This window comes from Montipora capricornis, chromosome 4, assembly GCF_036669925.1.
Source record: "Montipora capricornis isolate CH-2021 chromosome 4, ASM3666992v2, whole genome shotgun sequence".
Classification (NCBI taxonomy): Eukaryota; Metazoa; Cnidaria; class Anthozoa; order Scleractinia; family Acroporidae; genus Montipora; species Montipora capricornis.
The window spans coordinates 12,285,044-12,299,360 of record NC_090886.1 but is presented as its reverse complement, the minus strand read 5'-3'; the positions used below and the strand labels follow the sequence as shown (position 1 = coordinate 12,299,360).

The 14,317-nt window shown below is 38.4% G+C and overlaps 1 protein-coding gene across 2 annotated transcripts in view; it reads left to right on the top strand.

Moving 5' to 3' along the window:
* Positions 1–2,875: 2,875 nt before the first annotated feature.
* LOC138045544 (14-3-3 protein epsilon-like) overlaps positions 2,876–14,317 on the top strand; it is a 22,587-nt gene continuing 11,145 nt past the window's right edge. Inside the window, exons 1-4 of one of the 2 annotated variants that reach the window (XM_068892086.1) lie at positions 2,879–3,038; positions 3,355–3,664; positions 10,097–10,437; positions 12,182–13,709. In XM_068892086.1, the coding sequence (XP_068748187.1) occupies positions 2,975–3,038; positions 3,355–3,664; positions 10,097–10,437; positions 12,182–12,222 (756 nt within the window). In that variant the 5' untranslated portion in view covers positions 2,879–2,974 and the 3' untranslated portion in view covers positions 12,223–13,709. Of the gene's footprint in view, positions 3,039–3,354; positions 3,665–10,096; positions 10,438–12,181; positions 13,710–14,317 lie in introns of those variants that run through there. The other variant, XM_068892085.1, reaches the window with a different exon arrangement.

Genomic DNA, 14,317 nt, shown 5'->3' with positions numbered 1-14,317 from the left:
TTCATAAAAGCTAACTTTAGGCCTAAAAACTTGTGCTTAGGCCTAATTAGACCTAAGGTTGGCCTAAAAACGCTTGTGTAGGCCTAATTAGGCCTAAGGTTAGCTTTTAAGAATGTTTAGGATACTTTCTGTATTGGTGAAACAATGACCTGCAACCTGCGACCTGCAAATTAGACCCGCCGGCGCGCTATAATTATTACGAATATACCTCGTCCTATAAGCCAAGAACGCAAAACAAGTTCGCCTTTACACCAAGTAATAGCGCCATTGGTACCAATGGACCACGGGAATTGCCCTGTACTCAGCCAGATCACATGAGGAAATAATCTGATTCCCCTTAATGAGATGTATATTCACCAGTAGAACCATTGGAATGACGTCATTTTCTAGTGGCACCAATCGTACCATTGGTGCCAATGTTCCATCGGATTTGCCCTGCACCCAGCCACACCACATCACAAAATGATCTCAGTCCCCTTAATGAGATGCATCTTTACTAGTAGAACCATTGGAATGACATCATTTTCTAGTGGTACAAATCGTACCGTTGATACTAATGGTCCATCGGAATTGCCCTGTACCCAGCCACACCACATGAGAAAATGATCTAAGTGCCCTTAATGAGAGGCATATTCACTAGTGGTACCAATGGAGACTCTTCTTATCAGTACTAACACCAACGGAGTCTATTTGTAAATATTGGACAACCCTCCCTTTTTATATCAAGCTCCAAGCTTTGTAAACTTTCACAAGTATAGAACTCTATTAATGTTTTACATTTCTACGGAGCCAATGAGGGTTAATATTTTGTATCTGAAGGTTTGTTATTCGTACCAAGATGACAAGAGATGAAGCTGTACTTCATTTGTTATCTTTTTGAAAATCGAGAATCGTTCGCCGCTCACTGTCTTCGCTCTATCACAAAACCGTCAATTTACTTCTAATTAGCTTTTTCTTTTTCTTTACTCTCTCCCGTTATAGGAAATCTCATTAAATTGCTGTCCATTGCAAACGTCTTAGCCGCCGTTTATTTATTTATTTTTTTCATTTATGTCACTGCTGTTTCAGGTTGTTATTCACCTTTTTTGAAGTTAATAGACTTATAGTCATGGTAAGATTTTATCTTACACACTAGCTAAATTATGGAACCGTCTCGTCTGTGTTTTATCTGAAATGTGTAGCATTGGCGATGCCTTGAATGAAAAAACACCAACACCAATTTGGGAAAGCCACAAGAGTTGCTAGTGTAACTGCTGTTCTATGTATTACTATTAATTAACCGTTTATTTTTGGGGGTTTTCTTTCTAGGACGATCTGTGGGGTGGTTCCGTAAAGTCGCCCGGCAAATCCCACTGCATATTTAAATTGAGACGTAATGGAGGGCGAGGGGAGGGGGGCAAGGGCATGAATATTCTTCATCTGCGAAAGCCTTTGCTCACCACCACACCCCCACTTCCCGTTGCCGCCCTCCCCTCGCCCCTCCTCTCGTATGATGACATCAAATGCTCAAAATTCACCACCAAGCCTCGTTTGCACAAAATTATTCACATCATCTGGACGTGGAATACAGCTGGTGCAAAGCGTGTTCGGCGGGATGGCCGGGGGATGTCTTTTGGAAGGGGACCTTTCGGATCCCGAAGCTATTCAAGAGTAACTGATTAAATAAACTGTCCGTCAAGGGAACTGTGTTCATTTGATATAGTGTTGAATCACCTCGGAACCCCTTTAGTGATTACTTTGTTTCCTATTTGGCATGCGGGCCAAATGTATGACACTGAACATAATGAGTCTTGCCATGTGCTTTTGAAACCTGGAAAATTTTATGTGTGGAAGTTGTTTTGCAAATTTCTCTTGTGAGCTGGTTGATAACTCGGAAATCTCCTACTGTATGAGGTACCTATCATGTTTTGCATTTATTAGCTTTCATTTATCCCGAACCATTTCGTTCAGTAACATTTCATCATCGCTATTTTCGTTTTCGTTTTAGAACCGCGTGCTTTGTAATGTTTTCAAGTGAAGCTATGATCGTCGCAGTTATTAACGCAATTTTTCAATTGCGTAAAGAAGCCTGAAAAATTCAGGACTTCAGTGGGGTTCAAACCCCGTTGAAGTCCTGAATTTGAATTTCTGAACGGGGTTCAAACCCCGTTGAAGTCCTGCGACGATCATATCTTCACTTGATTTCATATCCGCAGTTCATATATGATCCATTTCATATATCATTTAATCTTTGTAATGTTTGTTTATGATTTCCTGCGTGTGAATCTCATCAGTTGGAATTAAACCGTTATAGGCTAAACTGGAGCTTATATTCCGTGTTTTAGAGTGTTCCGTATGTTCCGTGTTTCAAAGTATTCCATGTATTCAGTGTTTCAGAATATTCCATGTATTTCGTATTTTAGAATATTCCGTGTATTCCGCAATTCCGCCATTCCTCCCTTTTACCGTTCAATCAAATATCGAATAGAGTCACCATCGCAGAGGTCATGGGTTCGAATCCCGTTGGAGCCATCTGAAGTTGTCAGGGGTCTACAAGCTGACAGCGAAAATTGTTCAGCTAATTGCGAGGATCACTCAGTTCTTTCATTCGTTTATAACACGCACTTCAAATATACATTCATTTTATTTCATTTCGAGTCGGTTTTATTATGATCAGCAAATCGGTGACAACTTTGTTTTTTGTTCTTGTTACGAACCATCATAATGAAGAAAGATGAAGAAAACCTAAAACAGAGCAATCTGAAAGGGATGAGAAAAAAAAGCGTGATAAACTGGGACAGGTCGGGAAAGAACTTGTGGTAGATGGCCGCTACAAGCTGGCTTGGTTGCCCCGACGACACGGAACAATGAACGTCACAAGTCACGTGCCGGTTGCTTTCACTGTTTCACCGCGCCCAGCGTCCATCTTGAATCGGCAAGGAGCTGTTGTACGATATTAATCTGAGGAAATCTCCCTTAAAATTGAACCATCTAAATGGAAGAAAAAGAAAACATTGTTTATAAAGCCAAGTTGGCAGAGCAGGCGGAGCGTTATGAAGGTATTTTGCGACATTTTGCAGATTCCGTGCTGTACCGACTTGTAATAATACTAATATGGATCATTGCTGAAGTTTTGTTGTTCCCTGCCTGCCCAATCACTTTATCATCAGTTTTAGTTCGTATCCAGTTGTGATTATATTTACACCAGTCCCTTTGTATGTCAAGAAAAAAGCTGACTTTAAATCGAAAAGTGACTATAGTTTTGCGATGGAATCGCGTATTTGTTTACTCACCCTGTCGGTTTTTATCTGAGTTTAAAAGTTTAAAGTTAGGCGTGTGATGGAAAAACAAGACCCTCTTTGTCCTTTCTTGTAGATATGGTGCAGGATATGAAGCAAATTGCTGAAGACATGGGAAAGGAAGAGCAAGGGCTTTCCACAGAGGAGCGGAATTTGCTATCTGTGGCATACAAGAATGTCATTGGGGCAAGAAGAGCCTCTTGGCGGGTTCTGTCCAGTCTGGAGAAAAACAATCCCGATCCTCAAAAAGCGAAAATCATAAAAGATTACAGAGAAAAAGTGGAGCAAGAATTGAGAGACATCTGCAATGAAATCTTGGGTTTACTGGATAATCATCTCATAAAGTATGCCAAAAAAGCCGAGGAAAAAGTATTTTATAACAAAATGTGAGTATATCTTTTGCCATTCTTGATGTACATTACTAATTGTTTCAAAGAAAATGACACCATAGTATGTACATCGCTATTTGTATCGGTCTCTGAATCTATGATATCTTTTTAACGATATCCCAGGGTTTTGCAGGTGGTCATTTGCTGACAGTCTACTCCATGCGTTGTCCACACCGCGTACAAAATTATTCGAAAACGTAAATTATACATACAGTTTTTAACACTCCTGACGGATGCAAGTTTTGTATAAGCTTAAATATTTTAAAGGGGTTGGAAATAATATTTATCATATGGCCCCATACGGCCCTGTGCGTGCTTTCATTGCAAAACTATTGGGAAAATCTCTGATGAGGGCCGTACCCATTAGGGTGAGCAGTGCCGGAAAAAGCTGTGCGGACCTAATAGGAACACGTACTGCTCTGTGCAATGCAATGTTTGGGGATTTTGTTGATTTTAAATATACAAGTAATTTACAGCCAGAAAAGCAAATGCAAACAACATATTAGATAAATTTTCTGTGCAGATGTTGTTTATTTTGTCCTAACTTCACCTTCGCAGTGCTCATAATTAGTGTAAAGAGCCCATATGATAAAATGCTTATTGACTGAGTTTAGGTCTGGCCAGACTGGAAAATATTTGGCTTTCAGTCTTGGCGCATGGACCTCGCTGCGCTTGGTCCTTACGCCACAACCTCAGGCCAAATTTATTCCTGTCCGGCTCTCCCACTCAGTCAATAAGTACATATTCTTGTCTTAATCTCGGTAATTACAATTTAAGTACAAACTGTTTTCTTTAACATCTATGTATCAATCTAATGATTTCTTTTGGATTTTTCCTGACATTCAGTAAATACTACAATGCAATGACTTCTACAATGCCATTGCTACTAAGTGCATTTGTAGCACTGGTATCGTATAAGTCTTCTCGAACCAAATTGTTGGTATAAAACCACTGTCTCGCACTATACCTATTTTCTTCATTGTGGGTAGCTGTTTATGCTGATAACTATTGTAAAGATATTAATTTTTATTAAAGACACAAACTCTCCCTTTGACAAGGTGGTACTGTACATGTAGCTGCATGCCATGGTTAGAGGACACACCTCTTGCCATTGAGATGTTTGAGATGTGTCTGCTTTGAAGTTGTTTTGATGGCTTTGTAGTTTTAGTTATTCAACGTGCAACTTCTCTTTAATCTCAAGAAACAAGTTTGGTTTGACTTGAAATTGCTTGATTTAGCTGAATTTTGAATTCATTTGGGGTCCAAAGCTGAATTTCTTTAACTTATTATTGCCTGGGGGGGGGGGGGGGGTGGGGGGACTCCCTTGTAAAAAGCATGGAGTTGCTTGTCGGAAATTTTGACACGAACCTCCAAGAGGTACCAAGAACCTGTCTTGTGGGCGTGCCATGAATTAGTTTTAACTCCTCAAGGCTGTGCTCTAAGGAAGGGCTCCCAAGCATTTCAGCTGGGGTGCCCAGCCTTCCAAGTTGGTTGCCCAAATTAATTAATTATTTATTTAATTAATTATCTGTCTCTCAACAAAACATTGCTTCCTCTGCTCTGGTGATCGTTTCACTCGCTAGTGCAAGAAAAACGTGCAACTCGTCAATTTTTTCACGCCATACTTGAAAAAGACGAGAAAAGTGGCAATGCCACCGATGTTTTTCAGGTTTAAAAGTGGAAAAGTAAAGATTGTGGCAGCTTTATGTAAAGACGTTTGGGTCTAATACAGGTAAACCTTTTTACTGGCTAGTTGGGTTGAAAATAAATTTTCAAAATGTGAATCAATGCCGCTTGATTCCCTTGGAACTTTTGTGAAAACTGCAGTGAAGCCATCATGACCCAAAAGCTATTAATTTTTTTCTGAGCAAGTCATCTTGATCTGTATGAAAATCATCTCCACAGGACAGACCTAAAGTATTTTTTCCTTATATTATAATAATACATACTTAATTGACCACTCCCCGTAGGGGCTTTTCAGGGCCAATGAAACACAACCAACCAAAACAACAGGACAGAACCACACAGGTGGAAGGTTAATGACACTGAATAAATGAAACAAAACAAAAAATAGTAGCATCACACGTCCTGAAGCAAATTAATCTTTCCTAGAACTGTTTCTGCTTTGTTTTGTCTTGTGGTGTGTTTAATTCATGCACACTTGAACTTGGTTTGGATTAGACCACACTGTTGCTATGGAACAGCTAATTTTAACTGGTATGCCAGCTAATGTGCATTAAAGGCAATGCTGGAAGTTCCTGCTGGATGTGGGATGTCTGACCAAAAATCACTTTAAAATTTTAGGTTAGGGTCTGCCAGGATTGCCAAGTATAGAAATGCCTTCACGTTTGTTGCAAATATAGTCGAACCTGTATTAAGTGGCCACCCTCGGGGAGTTGCTAAATGACCGCTTAATCCAGGTTGCAACAAACATGGCTCAAATACAATCAAAATGCTATTTGTGACCTCTCATGTGAAAATGTTCCCAAGGACTACAATGTAGCTATTCTGAGGCGTGTAGTCGTGAAGTCTCCATGAGAACAGAATGGGAAGTCACGCTCACGAGTTAAGGAGACGTTCTTAAGTAATAGTGACTTGTGAAGACGGAATTGGAGGTCGTTTGCTTTCCTCAAGTAGTCGTTCGAAAATGACAGGCACCTGTGAGATCAGCTCGGGTTATTCATGAGAGAGCAAAAATATTGCTCACCGTTCGAACAAGTTTCGAGTTTTCGCCATTGTTATTCAAACAACTCAAGCAACAGGAAACAATCAAGTGTTAAATTTTGCACTTTTATGGGCCATGGTGTTATGAACTTCATAAAACACTGTTGCAAAACTCAAGTCATTAACAACACTTACTGTATAGCAATAATTGGAAGGTTAATGCTGCAAGGGCAGAAAAGAAGCTGCTGGAGAACCCTGATAATAGTAATATTCTCTCGCATATGCTTAGCTTCAAAGTAATGCAACTATTTGTGGCACGTTGATCAGAACTGTTTTTGTTCTGCCTATATTTGGAAGCGATGAAATGTTCGCTTTAAATTGACACAAAGAATGGGAATTAAAACAAAAAGATCCAAGATTATTTTCTTGAAGTTTCACGCTGTCTTTCCAAAACACCGCAGACTCTGGTGATTTACACTCGAAACATGCTTTTCGCTGGCATGAACTGAGTCACCTGGTGGTGCCCTGTTTTTAAGGCGTAGGGACATGATTGAAAGGAAGAAAATCGCTTGTCTGTAGCACAAAATTTTGAGTATACATCAATTATGGATTATAATTCTTATCTTTGAAACCGGAAAATGTAAAGTTTCTTCTTTGTGGCAAGAGTTGTGCATGTGACCTCGTACTGATCAGGTTCTTCTGTTTGTTACTCCAAGTAATTTTGTTTTTCCAAATAAATTCCTTTTTATTGTAGCTGTCAGTCAAAACATCATTTGCTTCATCTTAGTTTGATGAAATACAGACTAAGATGAGCAATTGCTGTTTGTACAATAATTTAGTGAAACCTGTTATCTGGTGAGGACGTTAGGGTGCTTTAAAAAAAGTAACGAATCTACCCAATTGTTGTTTATTTCAATTCTTTGACTAAATGTAGTGGATGTATAATAATCTCCTTCTTCAAGCAGCCAGAATTTCATGAACTTATGTACCAGTCAAATCGAAGCTTCAACATCCCCCCCCCCCCCTCCCCCGGGCATACCCATATTGAGCATGTGGTCAATAAGGTCTCGAGGAAATTGGGTGTTTTTAGGCGTTTGAGAATTTCTATTCCCATGGCTGCTGCTGAACGCCTTTACAAGACAATGATTTTACCTATTTTTGATTACTGTGATGTGGCCTGGCACGGCTGTTGTAAAGTTAACTCTGATGTACTCGAGAGTTTACAGCATAGAGCTGCGAAGTTAATTTTTCCAAATTCTGGTCTCGATACTAAAGAGCTGAATGCTACTTTGGGTCTAGTACCCTTGATTAATAGATGAAAACTTCATAATTATTGTCTTGTTAGCTAGAAGATGCCTTGATGGTTCAGTACCGCCTTATCTGAATAATTATTTTAACTTAAATACTTCTGTACACACATTTAAGACCCTAGACCCTGTAATGACATTCATTTTCCAAAAGTCAACCTTGAGGTCGCCAAGAGATCTTTTTATTTTACAGGCACGATGGAATTTAACGCTCTTCCCTCGCCAAGGGAATCCTTTTTTGAATTCTCAAGGGACACGAAAGACTTTCCTCAACTAGATGATTTTGCGTAGATGTACATCTCAATTTTATTGATATCGGCCATGTAACAGTTTCCTTAGTGTTTTTTACCTTTTAGACTTTTTGTATTTTTACTTAAGTATTTTAATAACAGGACCCCCTTTGATACCAGTGCTTATTACACTGAAGGGGTTATCCTGTATAAATATTATTATTATTATTATTATTATTATTATTATTATTATTATTATTATTATTATTATTTGACTCCTTTTCCTGCCCAGGGGGGAGGGAGTTTGATCATCTCAGTCTTCCTGGAGGTGGGGCATGTGATCACCACTCATAGGGGATGGGGAATTTGATCGCAAGCCTCGATTTCATGTTACATTTCCATGTCATGTATTCTCTACGTGTTTCTCTATGAGTAGAACATTGGTCTAGTGTAATACTTACATGCAGTTGAACCACATAGACATAACCTCACTTTTATATTGGTTTATTGATAATAATTCAGCATCAAAATTTGTCAACTTTGTTATTGGTTCTCTTTGGGTATTTATATCTATTACCTGTCCTCCTTATGCCTCATACCATGTAGGGCCCTGGATCTCCTTGGTGTTGTCTATTAAACCATATTTACGTACACAGAAGCATAATAGAAGCTACTGAAAAGTTAAAACTGCAATCTGGTAATTTTCCCCGGGTGGGGGCATTTGATCACCTGAAATGGACCTATGATGAGGCATTTGAACAGCTTTTTGGCCAGGGGAGGAGGTCAACTGAATAAAAATTCAAATGCCTGGGGGGTTGCCGAAGCTTCAATTTGACTGGTACATTATCGCATTACGCACTTTTCAAATAGTTGCGTGACTACATTGTTTATGCACTGATGCAAGTGACGAGCTGTTTGTCTCCAGCAAAATGCCTCGCTTTGTTCACGATAATGACACAGTATTGGCTCTTTTTACGAAAGTTTCAATTAATTTTGATTATTGGAAATTGACCTTAAGAAATTGTGCTTGTTTCCAAATTCCATCGTGGTGGACTTTTTTTGATAGACTGTATATGTTAGCTGTTTAAGCTGAGTTGATAAGAGCCTTGTTCACAAGATCAGTCGTTCATTCTTAAGCCGTTCAACTCCATCTGTTAAAAAAAGCTTTCAGCTCCTCAGTCATGAAGCTCACTCGTTTAGAGATTTCTTTGGCCTGTTCAGCTTGTGAGCTCACCTGTTCCAAAAATTTCTACAGTCGTTTGATCATGCGCTTCAATCGTGAGAATAATTCCACAACCCGGGAATCATCCATGATCTTGCTGCGTGTTTAACCTCAAATTAGAAACATTCATTTCTGGCATTTTAATTATATGCAAAAATAAGCAAGGAAATCAATAATTGTTGTACCTGGTGTGTTACATTATTTGAAACTGTACATGTATGAACAAGTAATTGATGCTGTGTTTACATGTAATACAGGTCAAGACAATAGAAAAAGTCCCATTTGAACTTTGCAAACAGTGATTTAAAAGGATACATTTCCAGCTAAGAAATGTACATGTACGCTCTAATTACTGGAAAGGTACAATCCCACCATGCCATGGCAGTGCAGTTCTCTGGCAAAATAGTTCAAAGAATGTGCTGCTTTTGATTACAGATTGCCATTGGTGTCAATAGTGTGTTGATTGGCAAGGATGCAGTACAATGCTGCAATTATTGGTTCTTTATGGATGTGTTCTTGAATACTGTTAACTGTCTTTATTCATTTTATTGTGACTGGTTGGAAAATTGTCTTGATCGTAGTGGGCTGTTCCAAGCTGAGTGCAATGTGTACTCTGGAAGGGAGGAGTTCCTTCAAAGGCTTTTTTTAACTGTGCTAGTGGTGGTTTTTTTTTAAGTTCTTATTTTAGAATGTCACATTTAGTGCAGTCATTATCAAATGCCAGGCCCTGCTTAATGGCTTTGTTTGGTTGCTGATTATGGCATCATGGTAGTGCACTCTTAACATCATCTTCCTCGCTCTTTCCTTGAATTGTGTCCATTAGTTCAGTGATCACTGTGGAAAACTGGCCACAAACTACCGACCCTAAAATAGAACTGCGACAGAAAATTTATTTGCAGCCCTCTTAGCCAAATTTAAATTGGTTGATTAATAGCACCAGTTAAAAGAAACTATTCGGAAATGTCTGCCATGTCCTAACATCCCTTCTCTAACTTCTTGTTTGAAGGAAAGGGGACTACTGGCGTTATCAGGCCGAGTTTCTTGACAGTAAAAGTGATGCCTGTGAAGCTGCTAAAGTAGCTTCTCTTGAAGCTTACAAAGAAGCAGACGGATTAGCAGATAAGGAATTGGATGCAACTGATCCGATTAGGCTGGGGCTTGCACTCAACTTTTCTGTCTTCCACTATGAGATTATGGGCAAACCTGATAAAGCGTGCCAGGTGGCAAAGGAGGCATTTGATAAAGCCATTGCAGACCCCAGTAAACTATCAGAAGAGAAATGCAAAGATAGCACCCTTATTATGCAGCTTCTTAGGGACAACTTGACACTGTGGACCTCTGATGCAGGTATGTTTTTTTATTTTGTGCATTTTTCATTGCGGTACCCAAGAATCGATAATGCTGTGTGCAATTTTAATAGCACAAGCCATTACTTCATAAGGGTAGGGTCATACCCCTTGTTGAAAACTATTAATTTTTTCATTGGCTGTATAGTGTCGTACTTTTTATTGTTTTTTTGTGCTAAATCCTTTATCTTTGTTCCTTGTCATTGTTCTTTTGGCCAATCCTGAAGCCCATTCAATTAGGTACAACTCAACCCCTTTATAAACGTGTTCTTTTATGTTGAGCATTTCTCAATGACACAGGGATGTAGATAGAAGCCGGCATCCAGAAAAAATTGCCGGCTATTCCGAATGAATTTCCAGGTGATCAAGGAATTTGAGTTTTTGGGATTCCTCACCTATTTTATAATTTGTGAAAAAAGAAATGTACTACACACTCAAACTGTACTGACAGGGACTGGCTGTACAATTGTCCCAAATGTTGATTCATTACAAGGGTACGTAAAACATGATCCAAGATTTCCTGTGTTTGGTTAAAACCTCATTGGCCAGAGGTATTTGCACTTCGTGTGCGTGAAATAAAGCAAACCCGCAGTTTGTGTATTTCAACCGTGTCGGGGAGCACACACATGTACATGTATAAGCTGAAATGTTGGCGGAAAAAAGGAGGAAAAGTGATTCTGAGGTACTCAGTGTAAAGAAATTCATTCTTCAACTCTGCCAAAGCTACTTCATCAAGCTCTAGCAGACCAAGTAAAAATTCAAAGAAAGCGCTATTACTACGACAGAATCTGGACGAGACACCAAGAACATGTGTTCAAACTGTGACATTTTTTCATGAAAAAGGCAACAAGAAATTGTCTGAAAACATCACCAATAGCCTTGAATTTACCCTCTAAAATAAAAGAAAGTGCATTTATGAGAGTCTAAATTTCAAAATTTTTCAGGGAAGCATGCTCCTTGACCTCGTTAGAAGAGACACACCAGAATCGTCTCCAGCTAGGCCTTCCGCCTGTTAAGTGAACATCACTGTCTTAACAAAAAATTTTAGCTACATCCCTGTGACTTGTAAAAGAAAGGGAAGTAAAGAAACTTCAAGTGTCTAGTCGTTCTAGCGCCGGTACACTAATTGGGGACCCTGTAAACTGAAATTAAAAAATAATGCAAATGAAGTCAAATGTTGGTTTTTGAGGTCAGGGTAAGCTCGGTGCAGAGGAGAGAACCAACAAACTCAACCCACATATTACATGTACATTTTTACGCCAAGTCTTGGAATCTAACCCAGCCACATTGGTGGGAGGTGAGTGCTCTCACCACTGCGCCATCCCTGCACTTGTCTTGGTTTTTGAAGACATTTGCTTTGGGCCCTTAGCTTCCTTAGTTTTGGTTGTATTTGTCTGTATTGCAAGAAATAATAATTGTTATTTATGATAATTTTATAATTTCATTGTTTCCCTGATAACCCTTTCAGACGCATAAAACACAGATCTTTCTTTTGAAGTATCATTTGCATCTTTGTATCAACTGGTGATTCAGTTGACCAGCAGATATTGGTTGCTTTAAGGGCTACATGACTTGAATGTTGAAGATTGAAGGTCTGGAACATTAATGTTTCCCATCAATTGAGCAATTTACTACACTTCTATCACTGTTTGTGTAAACAACATTGATGCATCTTAATTCATTGAGCATTTCAGTCAACAAGGTATTGTTTTTGAAGAATAGTGTTTTTATTGAATATTTTACAGAGGAGATGGAAGTTCAAGATGTGGAAGATAAGGATTCTTGAAGGCTCTTCAACACACTACATGTATCTGTGAAGAGATCTGTTCAATGCTAGCATTTGTTTGTAGAAGTTTATAGACTGTTTGGTGGCTTTTATTCAGTTGATATGTATATTAATGGTACATGTATTTTCCTTTTGCCCCAAAAACTACAAAGACAGATTGCAGAATATCCTTACCATTTTCTTGTAGTTTGTTAAAGACTGTGCTTTCAGTCATTAAAGGTCTGAAGGGACTGAAATAATTTATTGGCTCTTTTTTCTTTGTTACTTAAAGGGGCTATGTTGTGTAAAATGGTGTAATTTCATGACACCCAAAATGACTAAAAAAGTTGAATGAAATGTTGCAATAACCATTTAAATCTTTTAATTACTGTAAACAATGTAACTGAAATACAACAAAAGGAAAGAGAAGCACAGACGGACACAAACAGACAAGATTGTAACGGATTGCATTTGGCTAATCTCAATTACAGGTCGTTTTTACTCAGAATCATCTTATTTGTGATCTAACGAAAATTAAATTTTTATCAAAGGAATTCCACATTACCATAAAATTTTTAGAGTTTTTAAATTGTGATTAACTAAAGATTTCCCCTAAACACCCTTAATTAAATAATGTGACATAGCCCCTTTAAGTCCAGCCTAGTGTTTCTCTGTTAATAATTTTGTGTCGTTAGGCAATTTTGTCATTTTAAGGATGTTACCGCCAAGCCCACTGGCGTATGCAGCCGAGAGGTCAACTTCAGAAACGGTTTGAGAACCCATTAGTAATACCACAGTATCGACTACAGTAGTATTTTCAACAGCGCGGCCATTTGAGATTCTACATTGTATGTAAGGTTCCAGTATTGTATTAAGGAATATTGGATGATGTAAAGAAAGCTGTGTGGTCCTAGAACTTATTGTGTGTTTGCTAGAATATTTTTTGCTAGGAACTGCTCCTTTGTAGCATTGTTGGCAAAGTTTCTAGGTTATTTTAAACATTTGCTTTGTACGATAAAGATGGTAAGGTGCCAGCTCCTTTTTCTTCCTATTTTCATCAATGATAGTTTATGCAGAATGCAGTATTTTATGCCATTAAAACATTATCATTTTTAAGCCAATGTACTTGAACCATTTAATTACCTCCTGGAAGTGGCCGTAGTTTTTGTCCAGCTTTCTTCACTTACTGACACCTATATAATTTTATCATGAAAAACAGTGGAACTTGGAATCTTGTAAGGTCTCAGGGAGCTCTCCTTTTTATGTCTAGCCTAATAATGGGATCCTATTTTCTTTCTAGTTCTTGGAAAAAAAATCTTATCTTAGGTCAGGTAAAAGAAAATTCCCATTTTCCTTTTTATTCTTCCTTTACCCTGAGTGACACCCCGAAATAATTCTTGCTGGACACTTGAACACTTTAATTATTTTAGACTACAAAGTGCTAATATAACTCATTATAATAAGTATTATTGTATCAATGTATTTGACTAATAAAGAGTTCAGATGTGGTCCTTGTTGTGATGGAGACAAATGTAAAGGGGCTATGCCACGCAAAATGGTGTAATTCCGAGACACCCAAAATGCCCAAAAAGTGAAATGAAACATTGCAATCACTACTTTAAACCGTTGAACAACATAAAAGAAATACAACAAAAGGAAAGAGCAGCATGGATGGACACAAATGGACAGGATTGAAATGGATTGGGTCAGCCTGATGTTTTTCAACTTTATGGCAAATTGCTCGGGTAAAGGATGCTATTGGTCAAAATCATCTTAATTGTGATGTAATGATAATTTTATCAGTATAGAAATTCTACGTTACCATTTTTTAGTTTTAACCTCATGATCATCTAAAGATTTCCCTACAATAACGTGACATAGCCCCTTTAATTTCTTATAAATCTGGAATGGTTAATTTGGGTGTCGGCTGCAAAACAACCAAGATGGAAATTTTTATTTTCTATGTACATAATTCAAATGCACTTTACAAGCAAGCAATCCATGGGTGAGATCAGACATAGGTGTAATTATACAGGTGCCAGTGGCAGTTGCTGTCAGTCCATTAGCAATTTAATCCAACCCATGAATGAATGATCCCAGCCTCTCACAATTAAAA